General features: G+C 46.3%; 1 protein-coding gene across 15 annotated transcripts in view; it reads right to left on the bottom strand.

Annotated features, from left to right (window-relative positions):
- The window catches only part of CADPS (calcium dependent secretion activator), a 203,412-nt gene that overhangs the window by 173,409 nt on the left and 15,218 nt on the right, over positions 1–14,785 (bottom strand). Inside the window, exon 1 of one of the 15 annotated variants that reach the window (XM_059480087.1) lies at positions 9,188–9,313. The exons of the other annotated variants lie outside the window; for them this stretch is intronic. Within the exon in view, the coding sequence (XP_059336070.1) occupies positions 9,188–9,235 (48 nt within the window). The 5' untranslated portion in view covers positions 9,236–9,313. Of the gene's footprint in view, positions 1–9,187; positions 9,314–14,785 lie in introns of those variants that run through there. 15 annotated transcript variants of the gene reach the window in all.

The following is a 14,785-nucleotide window of genomic DNA, read 5'->3' as shown; positions in this document are numbered from 1 at the left end:
ACGAGTTCCAAGAAACAAACAAAAAGAAAGAAAACACTCCAGATTTTAAGAAAATCTGTGTAAGAGCCAAATACATCTCTGATCCAGTAGAAGCTGTCTCCTTCAGACAGCACTTGAAAAAGGTTCAATCAATCAGTCAAGCCAGAACAGAATTTGTTTCTAGATGGAAAAACAAGAGAAAAGGTGTGAAACTGTAGTGCACGTCCTCCTCCACCTCACATTTCCTGCTAAAGTGAGTAATATCAGATTTTACAAGGGCATGTTGTTTGGAGCTGGAGGAGAAAGTTTAGTTAAAGGTAGTTTGTTCTGAGGCAACAAACTACTGCAAGAAAACAGCATTTCAACTTTCCATGCCCACCACCAGGCAGAGACATGGGAATATACCTTCACAGGATGGCTGGGATGTACCTGGAATAGCTAAGAATGTCTGTCTGCTCCTTCAAAGACATCTGGGAAATTCATCTGCAGTAGCATCATTCCACTGGGGTAATTTACTATTATTTAAATAAAAGAACTGTTAAAATTATCCAGTTAGTTTCCCACAGTTCTAGTCTTTGGAGCCAGTTTCTGTAAGGAGGCTGAAAACAAAGGGGCAAATCTTGCAAATTATCTGAGGCATCACAGAGATGGGATGGAAGCCCCATGGGGACACAGCCCCAAGGGTGGTTTCGTGCAAGCAAGTGCTCAGATTTCCAGGCTTGGAGCACATTCACTTGACAGGGAAAGCTGGAGGAAGCAGTGACCTTTTCTCAGCTTTAGGCTGTAAGCATAAATGAAACCCAGCTAGGGCAGTCATGGCACACACACAGCCTGTGTGCAGTGTGGGTAGGGCCCACACTGGCAAAGGGACAATTAGCTGCTTGCATGAAATTAGGCATGAAGGCTTTCAAGACAAGGGAAAGGCCATTTGCTGGCTGACAGGCTCTGGAGTGTGCAGTGATCAGTCTGAGCCTTCCAACCCAGGGAGATGCCCTGGGGAAGCAGTGCAAGGACAGGGGTGAGCACCTGAGGTGGGCACAGCTTGGCACTGGGACCTTCCTCATGCAAACCCCACTGGTGAAATGAGAGAATCAACACCACAGCCATGACTGAATCATCCCTGGGGACCTGGCTGAGGCAAGAGGGACATCCTGGCTCCCTGAGCAAGCAGCCCTCTGCCCTTGGTGCCTCTGGCCATCATACTGGCTGTCTTTTGCCTTTTACCTCCTGCCAAGTTTAATTAGAGCTAAAGAACCCCAAAGCTGCCTGCTGTGACCCAGCACCAACCACCCAGCCCCAGCAGCAGCACCCAAGTGCACAAATCCTTCCTGTTGGCTCTGGGGCACAGGGAGCAATGCAGCCAGACCTGGTCTGATCCAAACACCTTCCCATCAGCCTGGAGACACAGCACTGGTAAACTGGATGTAAAAAACAAACCAACCAACCAACCAACCAACCAACACCCCAAAACACCTAAAAAGTGCCTTTTTCTGTACACCTGATGGCCTGTGGGGCTTTTTTTGGCCAAAGGTTAGAGATATTAGTTTGAAACATCCAGCTTTCCTAACAAACCCAAAAGTTTGGTACCACTGCTGTAATGCCTCAGTACATTAACTCTCTAAAGTCTGGCAATTTTCAACAAAGCAGTTGCACATGGCCCTACATAAAAATCCTCTCCAAAAACACATGCCCACACATTAAAAACTCTCATTTAAGCCAGGAAAGCTGTTTTAAGGATTCCTGTGAAGTGTAGAGTATTGCAGGATGTCTCCAAAAGAAGAAAGATTCATTTTTCTGCTTTGGGCTTGAGGCAGAATAATTTTAAGGGCTTTGAGTGAATGATGAGCTCTGTGCATTTCTGCTGGGAGGGTCAGAGCCCCCTGCTATCCTCTCCCCATCAGATGAACTGTCTCTGCTCCTCATTTACTGTGGGTTGTGCAGAAGGATTGCAAGCTGATGCCACAAGAACACTGACCTGCAGCAGAAGGGGATGTCACAGATGGAGTAAATATCCTCTTCAACACACCCCCAGAATATGTTGTCCAAGCTCAAAATCCAGATTTCCTATGTGTCTTATACTACCTTACAGTGGCTAAAAGATCCAGAAGGAGGGAGGAGAGCAGGCTGTGCACAAAGAGAGCAGAACGTTGTCCCAAAGAGCAGGAGGGAAGAATTGCCTGTTGCAACATCAAGTAATGAGTTTGCCTATACATTAAGAGTTCAAGCTGAAACCGCCCCCCCAAAAGGCAGCAAAGCTACTGCAGAACTGAAGCATATAATTTCAGAGGAGTGCTTATAGGAGCAGAAAAACATGTGGGCATACAGAAAAAGACAAACTAAAATTATTCTTTATAAAAGACAGTTGTGCTAGCATTTGCCTACAGCACTCTCTATCCTGGAGCTTCCCTTCTGCTTCTAGAAGGCCTGCAAGAGATCACTGAAACCATAACAGCCAAAATCATAAAAAAAAAGGAAAATAAGCTCCACAATTGAGGACAATGCATTGAATCAATACTCTCATTTTCCTCCTCCCAATAAGTGTGAGGAGTGAGCTATGTCCTGGAAACACAGGTCTGTGCAGGTGGCAGATCCCAGAGCTTGGTGGCAGCTGAGCCACATTACTCCATGTTACTCTGATCCCATAAAACAGATCTCACAGTATGCTGTACATGCACAGACAATCCCACCTCACCTCAGCCCACAGCATGGATTGCCTTTTTTATTTTTTTTTAACTCAAACATTCCTATTAGAAGCTCAGCCTACGCTGAAGAATTAGAGATAACTGGTACCCGCAGAAATTGGAAGGAAAAACACCAATCTTAAATATTGCTTAAAGAAAAGCTGTAGAACTCAGGATGTGGGAATGCAGTCACTTACCTGAAAATGCCCCAAAATATTTGAATGAAAGGAGCTTGGAGTTTCACTCCTGGTGCTGATTGCTGGGCCAGCACCAGCACAGGCAGCGATGGCTTCTCCTCTGGCATGACACATGCTGCAGAGGGGGCCCACACAGCCTGCTCCACAACAGGCAGCCCTGATTGACAGCTGTCTCAGAGACAAATGCTTTCTCAGCCCTCTGGAACACTAGCAGCCTGGATCAGCTTCCCAGGCAGCTGGATGAGGGAGTAGGCATGCTGGAAGATGGGCAGGGAGCCCACGGGGTGTGCAGGTCGAGGATGCCAGGTACCAGCTGCACTGGCTCGTGCAGCTCCTCTGGCCTCAAACATCATGAAGAAGAGACCAGGCTGAACTGTGACCAAGAAAGCTGGGCCAGGCTGGGGCGTGCACAAAGGGGAAATGCCAAAAGCAGCACAAACAAGCCTGTTCCCTTTCATTCCACGCTGGCAGGGCTTCCTCCACCAATGCCAATGATACTTTGCCATCCAGCCCCTCCTTGTCTGCAGTTTTCAAACTTCAGAGTTTTACACACAATGGTTTCTTGAGTGGGCAAGTATCCTGCCTACACTGACAAGAGAAGGAAAAACTGGTGGGAAACTTTGTTCCACCTCCAACTCATTTCCAGCCAGGTTTCTGCCCTTGGCTTGACCCACGCAGCAGAGAAAGCTGCCAGACCCAGCTGAAACCCTGGCTGTGGGCTTGGGAAGTCAGATATTGTGCATGTTGTAGCAAACAAAATCAGCAATAAAATCTTCCTCACTAGGAAATATTGGGAAAAAAAAAATGCCAGGGAAGCTGGCAACAGAAGTCACTTGAGAACTTCAGCACTCCTGCCCATCAGCTCCAGGCCTGGAGAAAATACTTTTGCCTTCACTGCCTAAAAGCCCAAGTGTTTACCAGGAGCAAAGTTCCCCAAACCTGAATGCAGAACTGCTGGGCACAAGTCACTCCTTCTGGCTGACGTCTGTCTTTGCAATTTCATTTTCTCTCTGATGTTATCTCCCAGGATGCACTAAAGCTCCCCTTAAATTTAGGTGGCAAATAGAAATTTTTATTTCCTTTTATCTTTTGAACTGTGACTACTTCTTTACAAACCATGCACTATTTTTGAGCTTTCTGATTAATTCCTTAGACATTTTTTACAGAAATGTGCTTTAAACATGCAAAGCAAATCCCAATTCTTCCTGGTACAATGGAGAAGCAAAGAAATTGAAGATAACATCAGGAAAAAAAAAACAACAAAGAAAGACAGAAGCCTTTGCCACATTGCAGGCTAACAGCAAGAACATGATAGAATAAAGATGCTTATCTGAGCAACCCAGAGCCTGCACAACATGAGTCAGTAAGAGCAAGGTACCCCTCAGTCCGTTTGGGAGACCAAGGAGATTTCTGAATGGGGCTGGTAGCTGAGCCCTCTGCTAAGCTGTGCAGAAATCCTCTTTGCCTACAGGCTGACATTTGGGTGGGTGACCGAGGCTGCATTTCCTGCTCAGGGGCTGCTGCTGAAGAGAAAACAACATACCCTGTGGCTATGGAGGGCCACAGGGAAAGCCTCTGAAGCACTGTGTCAAAGGCTGGAATTCAAAAAAAGACTTTTCTTCCCTTATTCTTGGTGCCTGAGAACCAGCATTAACCACCACCACACTCCTCAGCTTTACAGGCTCTTCCCAAGAAAGAAAATAACAGAACATTAAGCTGGCACAGTACTTATGAAGTGACAGCAAGACCCCTTGCAGTAAAATCTCTGTGTGATGCAGAAGGAATTACCCCCACAATTTCACTCCTGTCAGACAGCAGAGCACAGCACAGGGGGTGCTGTGCTGCTGATGCCAAGAGTGTGATTTCCATTAGTGTTAATAGGAACTACTGACAGAAGCAGCCAGGAAGCCAAAAAGCCTCCAGTCCTGATGAGTGCCTTTGATGAGTACAGAACTGCATTAAGTCAGTCCCAGCAGCTGCACCAGGCAAATGTTCATGGCTGTGAGCATGAGAAAAGAGCTCAGGCTGCAAAGAAGGGCTGGATCTCAGCTGGGATGGGGCACTGGAGCAGCACAAATGCAAGTGAAGTGCCAGCAATGGCACAAGCCAAACCCCACTCCAGTGTCCACGTGGCTGTGGGTCACAGTCCTCAGGAGCAAGTTTGAGGGAACCAGGTGGCCACTGCAGCATTTCTTGCAGCTACTCATGAACAGCCACTGCCAACAACCACCAGGCTCCTTGGGGTGGGGCACTGAAAAGCATTTCTACCTCCAGTGGAAACATAAGATAGTTCAAGAAAGTATAGGTTTCAAAAAACCAGGGCTTGGGATCAGAACACGACATTAAAAAAAAATCAAAAGGTTGGCCATGAGAAATCTGCATGCATGGAAGAACACAGGCTTAAAATTTAAGGATGTTGTTTTGGTCCCTACTAGGGTCCAGCAGTTCAGACTGAGAGAAAAGGCCATCATTAAAACTATCACTTCAAGTTATTGAAGATTTTTGGATAAGCAAAGGCCTAGAGAAAATTCATCCCCAAGATGTGTAAATAGATTTTTATTAATTAGAGAAAAAGCCAGATACAAATCAGAATCCCCTGAGAATGGATAAACTAGATGCCAAGGTTATTTTAATAAGCAGGTGCTGAGCTGGTGGTGGCCATCTCCCCACTGTGCCACACGAGGCCAGTTGCTGGCACAGCCTTGGCACCTACAATTTGCAGCAAAACCATCAGGTCTCCCAGAGGATCCCCTGCCAGTTCTAAGTGCCTACCCACCATCTCCACCACTCGTTTCTCATCAGCTCTCACACACAGCAACAGATCATTTCATCCTGTTACTTATGCCACAGAAATTTAGATTCGAGGAAAAATAGGCATAACAACATTCCATCATTTAAGCAACCAGCTTAGCTGACAACATCAAAATTCTGCAAGAGCAACAGACCTTTAATTAAACTAACTAGCCCTGGGCCAAAGAAAGACTTCTTTCCAGCTGATTCATTTGATAGGAGGTGATGGTGCCACAATCACTGTCACAACTCAAAGCACTTCTGAGTATTTGCCCACAGCCCACTCAAATCCCTTTGGCTGCAAATGCCTCTGCAGAAGCCTGGGCTGCCCAGGCACCTGCATTGTCCTATTCACACCCAGGTCAGCTCCAGGGCCTGTTTCTGTGCTGACAACCTGAGACTCATAGCCTCCCTGTACCATTTGGTGCAAAAGGAAAATAACAGAAAATCCTACCAGGCCTAGCCCCAAGGTACTCATAACTCGAATAATTTCAGATGGTAAGCCAGGAGCAGTCCCCTTCACAGGGCTGTGCCAAGGACACAAGTCTGTGTCCCTTGGGCAGGGACTGATGCTGAGCTCTGGAAGGGGAGCCCAAGCTTGTGCCAAGAGGGTTTGGACAAGCTGGGCACAGAGGAGAGAGACAGCAACTCCTCCCACCATACCCTGTGCACTTGCTGCCCTCAGGATTGCCAAATGCCTCAGGAAAATCCAGATTCTTCACAGGAGCTTAGTGCTGCAGGGAAGAGACACAGCTCTGTACAACCCAAAACGATGCTCCATCATGCGGCACTGCTCCAGCCCACACAAGGCTTCATCTTCTACTACACACTGAAGTGAACTGCATTTTTTGATGCTTTTTTTTTTCTTTTCTTCTGGAAAGAAGCTAATTAGAGTGGAAAAGATCTCTACGACTTTCACATATACAACTCCTGTATTTCAGACTTTAATTTGTGTTATGCAACTACCACACACACTGTACTTAAAATTATATAGCATGCAACCTAATCAAACACCACTAACAGCACCAGGTACTTAAATCATGCTGTGATAAACAAGGAAAATGATTTTGTGTAAGCATGGCAAATTCTCCCTTGGACCTTGGTCAAAGGTACCACCAATTATCAGATTGGTAAAATGCATCTGTTATTTAGGGTAATGGCTTAACTTTACATGCAAAGTGCATGGCTGGGGGTGCACTAAGTGCTCACACAGTGCAGGGAAAGGGCACCTTGGTGGCACTGATCACCCAGGGAACCCCTGAGAAGGGGAGCAGGAGTAAGGCAACAAATGTGAGCCCAGGGCAGGGCTGTAAGAAACAACAAGCTCCCTCAGGAAGGCTTTGAGGACAAGACTCCTCAAAGTATGGAAAGATCTGCTGAAAAAAAATTAAAATAACTCATTCCCACTCACATTCATGACAAGAAATTAAAAGGATGTGTTACAGCAAGGGAGTCAGTCTGATACTGGAGAAAAAGCCCTTTAGGATGCAGATGCACAGAAGGAGCTGACCCAGGAACTCATGTCCCCACATCCCCAGTGGGACCAGCTGCTCAAGGGCCACCAGGAACAACCTGGGCATGCTCAATCCAGCTTTAAGAGAGGAAGATGTTCAGATAGCCCTATTTTTTACAGGATTTCTCCCCTTCCCTCCAGCTGCCCTGCCATACCTCACAAGAGGCATCCTGCAGCCAGTGCTGCTCTGCAGCAGCCCCCGCAAGAGGCACAGGCTATATTTATTCTGGTACATTGCAGTGGGAAGCTTTAATCTGTGTAATCGCCTCAGAGAAGATTTCATTCAGTGAGGGGAAAGCAATTACTGTTTCATTTGCAACCAGTTGCCTTCCCAGGGTCTTAATCTATCAGAGCTGGAGGGTCCTGTCAGCCCCTGCACCTGTCTGGGCAGTTTTTGTGAGACAGGTTTATGTTTCTGATAAAAGCACCTGCCGATACTCAAGGTTTCCAGCCCCTGTTTGAAGCAGTTTTTCTCCTCCCAGATGCTACTGCTTTTATCTGACAGCATACACCCTGCATGAAGAAAACAACTGGATATAATCCTAGATTAAAGGGATTGTAATGCAGAATTAAATACAAGCACAACCCTTCATAGGGTTTGCTGTCGTCATCCAGCAAGCACAGAGCTGGGCTCTTTGGGAGGTGGTCAGATGGTGCTGGCATTTCAGATAAGTCTCTGCAGCTCCTGACTTCTCCAGACAGGCATTACATCTCCCTACAGAGGTGGGAGGGGAAAAAAACACACCTAAAATAAAAAAACCACAAACTAACCCAGCAATAAAACAAACAAATCTCGGTGCTTCCATACAATGCTGCATTAAAATCCCTTTAAGATTTCACTTCAAAAACTAGCAACTGAAATCCAAATTCTCAGCAGGACTCTGCACATGTTGGAGCTGATGCACCTCAGTGCTAGGAAGGTTTGTGGTCCCACAACAACCATACAGGAACCAGAGGAAGGTAACTGAGACTCAAATCAGACAAGAAAAAAGTCCCAAGGAAAGAACATTCACTGTCTACTGCAGCAAGGACCACAATAGCAGACCAATGCAAAAGCCCCCCAGGAAATCTTTATGACTTTATCTTATGTCAGGAAAGACACCATATACCCATATGCACAGCTGCATGTTAAAAAAAAAAAAAAAAAAAGAAAAAAAAAAAGAAAAGCACTTTAATCTTCTGCTTTTTCCAGCCTGGCAGCCAAAGCAGTTTGACATGATAAAGAGACTTGAGAGTTGTGAAAACTACATATTAAAAGGAGAAAATTTCTAACTGTCTTTCTCTTGTAAATTGTGGCAGCCAAAAAATCCAACCTAAAATAAAGATGTGCCTGAAGGTAGCAATTTTATAATCAGCAACAGAATGATTTATATCACTGCTGTCATCTTTGTTGGGGAAAAGGAAGCCAGGTATTGTGATCATTAGCTTTTTGATACAGATGATATTTTTAAATGAGGAAAAACACATGCATTTTAATCAGGAACTGAAGGAAATTGCCCCAAAATACTAACAGAAGAATCTGCGGCTCACGCCAAGATTTGCAAACACAGGAGATGAATATTAAGGTGACAAACATCATCAGTGACATCCCAGGCTGCTGCATATCCCTGGGTACATGTGTGGGAGCTCACTCACCCCAACATGGGATCCCACACCCTCCCACAATATACATCCCCATGCCACAGGGGGATGTATAGAAATTTTCTCCTTTTAGAAAATTTCCTTTTAGAAAATTTAGAAAATTCCTAGTTAGAAATTTTCTCCAGGCACAGCCTGGGAGCTGGTCCCATTCCCAGTGCAACCTGCGCTGGTTTCCAGGTGCTGGTGTCACACAGCAAGGAGCCACCACTGCTCCCCAGAGTGCAGCTGGGGCTCCCCAGTCCCACCGAGGGCAGGCACAAAGCAGCACCCCTGGGTACCACTGAGACACAGCAGCACCAGGCTCTTCTCTTAAAAAACACAACAAAGAGCCAAGATGTTACTGCCTCTTTTCCCCAGACAAGTTCCAGAAGCGAAGCCTGGCCTACCTGGTACTCCATCTCTGAGCTGCTGCCTGTGCCTTGGCAGACACACATGAACTCACGTGTGTAAAAGAGAGGAGGCTGCTGCTGTCAAAGGATTAAAAATGCAACAATGTGGCTTCTCATGCTTCCATTCCCCAGTGTAACCACAATCACATTTGTTGCTGAGAAGCAGGAAACTGTTTTCAGAGACCAGTTAACATGCAGGCTTCCAAAGCCTGGGTGATGTGACAGCAAGGGCAGCAGCACAGGCTTTCTTAAGCCCAGTGGAGCAGGTTTGAAATTGGGATGCATTTTAAAACCACAGAACAGAATGTCCTGCAGATGACATCAGCAGCACATCAAACTTCACTGAATGTTTGTGGAGAGGAACAGCAGAGAAAGCACTGAGAGTGCTCAGCTGAGATGGAAAGTCCTTGTACAGGAATTCCAAACCAAACAGCAAATCTCTGGTCACAAACACCCTCAGAGCTCAATACAGATGAGGAAGAAGACAGGGATTAAGTCTAAAAGGCTAATTTTTGCCTCCTGCCCCCCTCTATTTTAATAGAATACAGCAAAGATTCAGCCTGTATTGGAGTAAGTTTTGTTTATAAATCCCACACAATATGCAAAAAACCTCTCCTCTAAAGAAGAAGCTGTGTCACCTCCCAGTTCACAGCTTGCACTGACAGCCATGTAATCTCAGCCTGAGTACAGTAGTTTCAGACCTTCAACAAGGATTCCTCAGCCTGACAAGGCTGTGCTGAGCATGTCCAGCAGTCCAGCACTGTGCCATGCCTGTGGGAGTAGCCAGCAGTCATTCTGCACCATTCAGCTCATGGATCAGCAGTCCTGCCTCTCAGCCTGAGTATTTCTGGCCCTGTGGGTCTGCAATTCCTCCGTGCTGCCTGCCCTCCCATGTTTGCCATTGAAAAGCGCTGATAGCACCACAAGTTGCACTGTTTTCTGAAAGCGACTCTAATTAAGTATAAAAGCAAGTCTAATTAAGTATGGTCTGCTCTGTGAATCCCCTGGGAAGACAGAGGAATACCATCAACCCTTGCATCCAGCCATTCTCCTTTTGCTTGGTGTAACCAGCTGACAGCAGATGAAGCCCTGATCTGAGCTCCAGGACGTGCAACACAGAGGCACATGCTGGGCAGAAGGTGCCAGGTAGTGAAGGGCTAAAACACCTCTCATCCTCTACACCCCACTGGGAACAGGACTCTGCCATCCATCCTTCTGCCAACAAATCCTCCCTATCTCTGTTAAAATCACAGCAGCGTCCTCAGGCACACCCATATCTCATTTTTGAGGTTTCTGCAGGAAGCTGTAGGTATGAAAGCAGTCAGGATCAGGTCTGGAGCATCCTGGGGCAGGGCCTTTCCCACAGCCAGGCAGAGAGCTTTTCCCTGCTCTCCTCTTTCATCTCTGCATGACAGAGAGCACAGACCACAGGTGCTCACCAGGGAATTCATCCTGCTCTGTGCAATGCTGCTAATGATTAAAAGCTAACAACAAAACCTCCAGTGAGGCAAAAAGAACCAGAGCACAGCCCCAAAACATCAGTCACTACAAACATGCCTGAAGCTCAACACGTGGGGCACATTTAAATTTACTTTTCTTTAATTATGAATGAATGTGGGTTTATTTGGTGTTTACTTCAGGGCAATAATAAAAACACACTCAAAATTATAAATCCCCCTGCAAAGAACCATCACCAGTGTTTGCCCACCTTGACCACCTGGTTCAATGCAAGCACATGGAGATGCAACTGAATGTCAAATACTGACAATTTTCATGCCTGAAAGGGGGAATTTTCCTTACGTTCTATCCTTACACACTACAGTGTGCACTCTCAGTAGATGACCACCTAAAACCCCTTAAGTCACTTATTCTTTTGCACCTATTTATTAAACCAAAGGTTGAAAAGAAAAAAGAAGAAACCCCACTCAGGAAGGGAACAATGTAATGAAGCACTGCTTGAATTCATCAGGACAATTGATAATCATAGCTCTGATCTTGGGTTGCAATTGATTAGTTATAAATACACAGCACCAAAGGTACCAGGACAAGGAAAGAGCTTTTTTGGAACGGCACAGGAACAGACCCCAGAAGCAGAGCCCTAAGTGGCCACTGAAAATGGGAGATACTTTCCTGCTCACAGTGGACAGAAGGGAGAATGATATCATTAAAGCCCACATTGCATCTTAAAGTCCTTGGAGGAAAGGGGAAGAGGTACTTCATATTTCTATAAAACAATTAGTATTGACAGAATGGAGTATAATACAGCACTCAGAGCAGAGCAGTAATTAACTATCCAGCAGCTTGCTTACTGGATGCAGAGAGGGAGCACTGAGGCAGCAATTAGAGAGCAGAGAGGCAAGGCAGGCACATGGCTTTGCTCTAACGAGCAAAGCTGTCTGCTCAGGTGCCCTTAGAGACATCCCATACCCCACACCCAGCATCCCTGGCACAGTCACTGGCATCTCCCTGGGCACAGTGAAGGAAGAGCTGGCAGCCAGCAGGGATTTGGGAGCACCTTCCCTGCACAGGTTGTGCTCAGCCTCTTCCCCTTGCCTGGGTTCCTCTGTGCCTTCCAGAGTGTGGCTATCAGCCAAGCAGAGAGCTCTGGCCACAGACAGCATCAGGGATGGAAAAGTACCACCAACAGGGGATGGTGCCTGGGAACTGATCTGCAAGATGCCACATACCATCAAATGCTTTTGCACTGAAGCTCAAGGCAACTGGTTTCAGCACCTTTCTAATTTGCAAATCTCTGAATAATCCTGAAAATTGAAGCCTCGGGGAGAGCTGGGGCTGCTTGCATACCTGATGTCAGCCTCATGAGGCTTAGCTTCAAACATCTTTGGGGAGAAAAATATTTGCAGTCCAGTTTGAGGTCTTTCACATTGAGAAAAATGTGCCCAAACCTTCAGCATTTCTCCCCGCAAACCCAAGAGGTACCATGGATCTGTTTCTAAACAGCTACTCTTGGGTAGCTCTTGCTCTCCTTGCTCTTCCTTATTCCCATCTACTGGGGGAAGTGTCCCTGCACAGTCCAAAGGCCCTCCTTGTCTCTGTAGGAAGGTGAAGCAGAAAAAAATGGTGTTTCTGCTTCAAGAGGAGCACGTTCCTCCCACCTCTCCTCAGCTGTCCTCTTCCCTTTCTTCCCTGTTTTGCCACAGGAGTTTCCCAGCACTGGCTGGCGATGCTTCTCAGCAGGGCAGCCACAAACACACAGAGAACAGGTCCATGTAAAGCCAATGCATTTACACCCATGCACGTGCTTCTGGCAAACAGCTCACAAGTTGGGCTGACACAAATGATGGAGTACAAGAAATAAAGCTCTTTCCTGCTGTGACATTTTAAAACAATTCAGCAGGCTTTTCACACCAGGAAGAGCCAGGGCTGTGTGTGCAACGAGGAGTGAACGTGCTGCAGCTCTGTGCGTGGCTCCAGAGGCAGAAAATTACTCTGCAGTGATGCAAGCAACTCCTTCATTCCTGATATCCCTGAAACAAGGACAGAAACTGGACCAGCAAGGGTTTCACAAGGACACCATTCTCTGCTGGGTGTGGGTGCCAAGGCTCTGTAAGGATGAAGGGCACAAAGGACCCAGAAGACATCAGGCATCACTGGGCCAGAGTGAGTACCAGAATCACTAAGTCATCCTTGCTGGCTAGACCAAACTCTCACAGTGCAGTAAAAGGTTATTTAAGAAATGGATCTGAATTTGGAGGCAACGCTAATTTCTGGATACTGAGACTCTGAATAAGCTTGCTAAGGAAAGCAAGGCTACCACAGGATCTCCTGCAAGTGCTTTAAGATATGAGACCTGCTAAGAGATGACAGTTTAGCATCCAGACTTTCCAGAAACCAGAGCTACAGAGACCTTCAGGTCAAAGGCACAATTCCCACCCAGGTGATGCCAAACTTCACCCAGTATCCAGAGCAGCGGCTATTACCCTGCTACCTTCTCCTGAGAGCAAATCAAAGAAGACAGTTGGAAAAACCTCATGGTTGCCAAGTACAAACCTTAAGATTTTGGACACAGGAATTTAAGGCAGAATCCTGACAAGCCTTTTGTCACACTTCTTACATGGGACACAGTACTTGGACCAGTTTGCTGTCACTCTATGCATGACTTTACTCATTTTAGCATCGGCAGCACTCCCTCCTAGGCTTTGTGGCGGCAGGGACCAGCGCCCTGTGCACCAGCAGGATACCAGGGAAGGAATAATGCATTTTCTAAAGAATATCACTGAGTCAAATAATCTCATCAGCTCTGAGGAATCTCAGCTTCAGAAGTCACAGCAGCTGAGGACAGACAGTGTCACAAAGCTGACGATACATGAATGACAGAGCCATTTAAAAGCAGAGCACTTTTTATTTCTTCTCTTCCCAAAATGCCACTGTCAATCCCAATGCACAAGAATGAGAAAGCTTTGTTTTCACTGGAATGTTCCACCAGCAACCACTGGCTTCCTACAGCATAAACAAAATAAACCAGATCTTGCCCCCAATGCAAACAGTCATTTTTTGGTACTGACGAGTCACTGCTTTCCCTCACCTCAGCATCCCAGCTCATATTGGTAATTTATATCTAAATTATTTCAAAAGTGGTGCCTGTTTTCACAGCACAATTAATGCAGCAGCAGGTAACAGCCAACACACAACTCCTGCCAAAACAAATGTGCTGGTTTCATCTTGGGACCTTTTCCTCTGCTGATAGAGCTGAATATTGCTCCACTAGCATCAACAGGGGCAAAATAAATCACAGATTAAAAACTGACAGCAACAAACCAAAACACTGTGGTCCTGCTGCAATAGTTGATAAATCCTATCTAGGTATCAAATAAGCTCAAAAGGAGAGGGTAAAGGAAGCCAGCAGGGTATGGAATAAAATTTGGCAGCTGTAATTCTGCTGCCAGAAAGGCAGTGGGGCAGGACCATGTCTGGATGGCATCGATTGCAGCAGCAGCTTCAAGGCACTCAGGGCATCCTGCACTACTACAGAGAGCAAGCAGCTCTCCCTCACTCTCTCCTTGTGCAGATGAATTTAGGAAGGGAAGAAATTGGGAATCATTATTGTGCCACAGCTCTGAAATACTTTCCCTGTGTAGGCAAGAAACTGCTCCCATCACAAAAAGTATAATTTCGGTGTGCGTGTGCATGAATGCACAAGGTAAGAACTAAAAATAGAGGTACCCTATTTCCATGCATCAAGTCAGCAGGTACAGAAACATCATAAACAGTGATTCAGCAGTAGCCTGCATGATGCAGGAGGTTGTTTCTTTGCCTCTGCCTCCCTGTTTGTAGCCCTTCCCACCTCTGCTGAGTTACCAAGGCCCAGCAACTCCCAAGAGCAATGCCCAGAGCTGCCTTGCACAAAGAGCCCCAAGCCCCACGGGGCCCAGGGAGCCATGGGGACTCACTGGCTGCTTGGCTCCCTTGGGAAGGGGGTGATGTGAGGTGCCTGAAAATGCTCTTCACACAAGGTCCCGCTCTCAAGAACACTCTCAAGAGAGTTTTTCTGTCTACAGAAGTTTGTCTAGTGCAGAGTCTACCTGCTAGCATTTTTTTAAATAAGATAGATGCATAATTTGCATTTTTGCTATT

Source organism: Ammospiza nelsoni, chromosome 11, assembly GCF_027579445.1.
Source record: "Ammospiza nelsoni isolate bAmmNel1 chromosome 11, bAmmNel1.pri, whole genome shotgun sequence".
NCBI classification, from domain to species: Eukaryota; Metazoa; Chordata; class Aves; order Passeriformes; family Passerellidae; genus Ammospiza; species Ammospiza nelsoni.
Note: the sequence above shows the minus strand (reverse complement) of the source record. Positions and strands in the feature narration are given on the sequence as shown.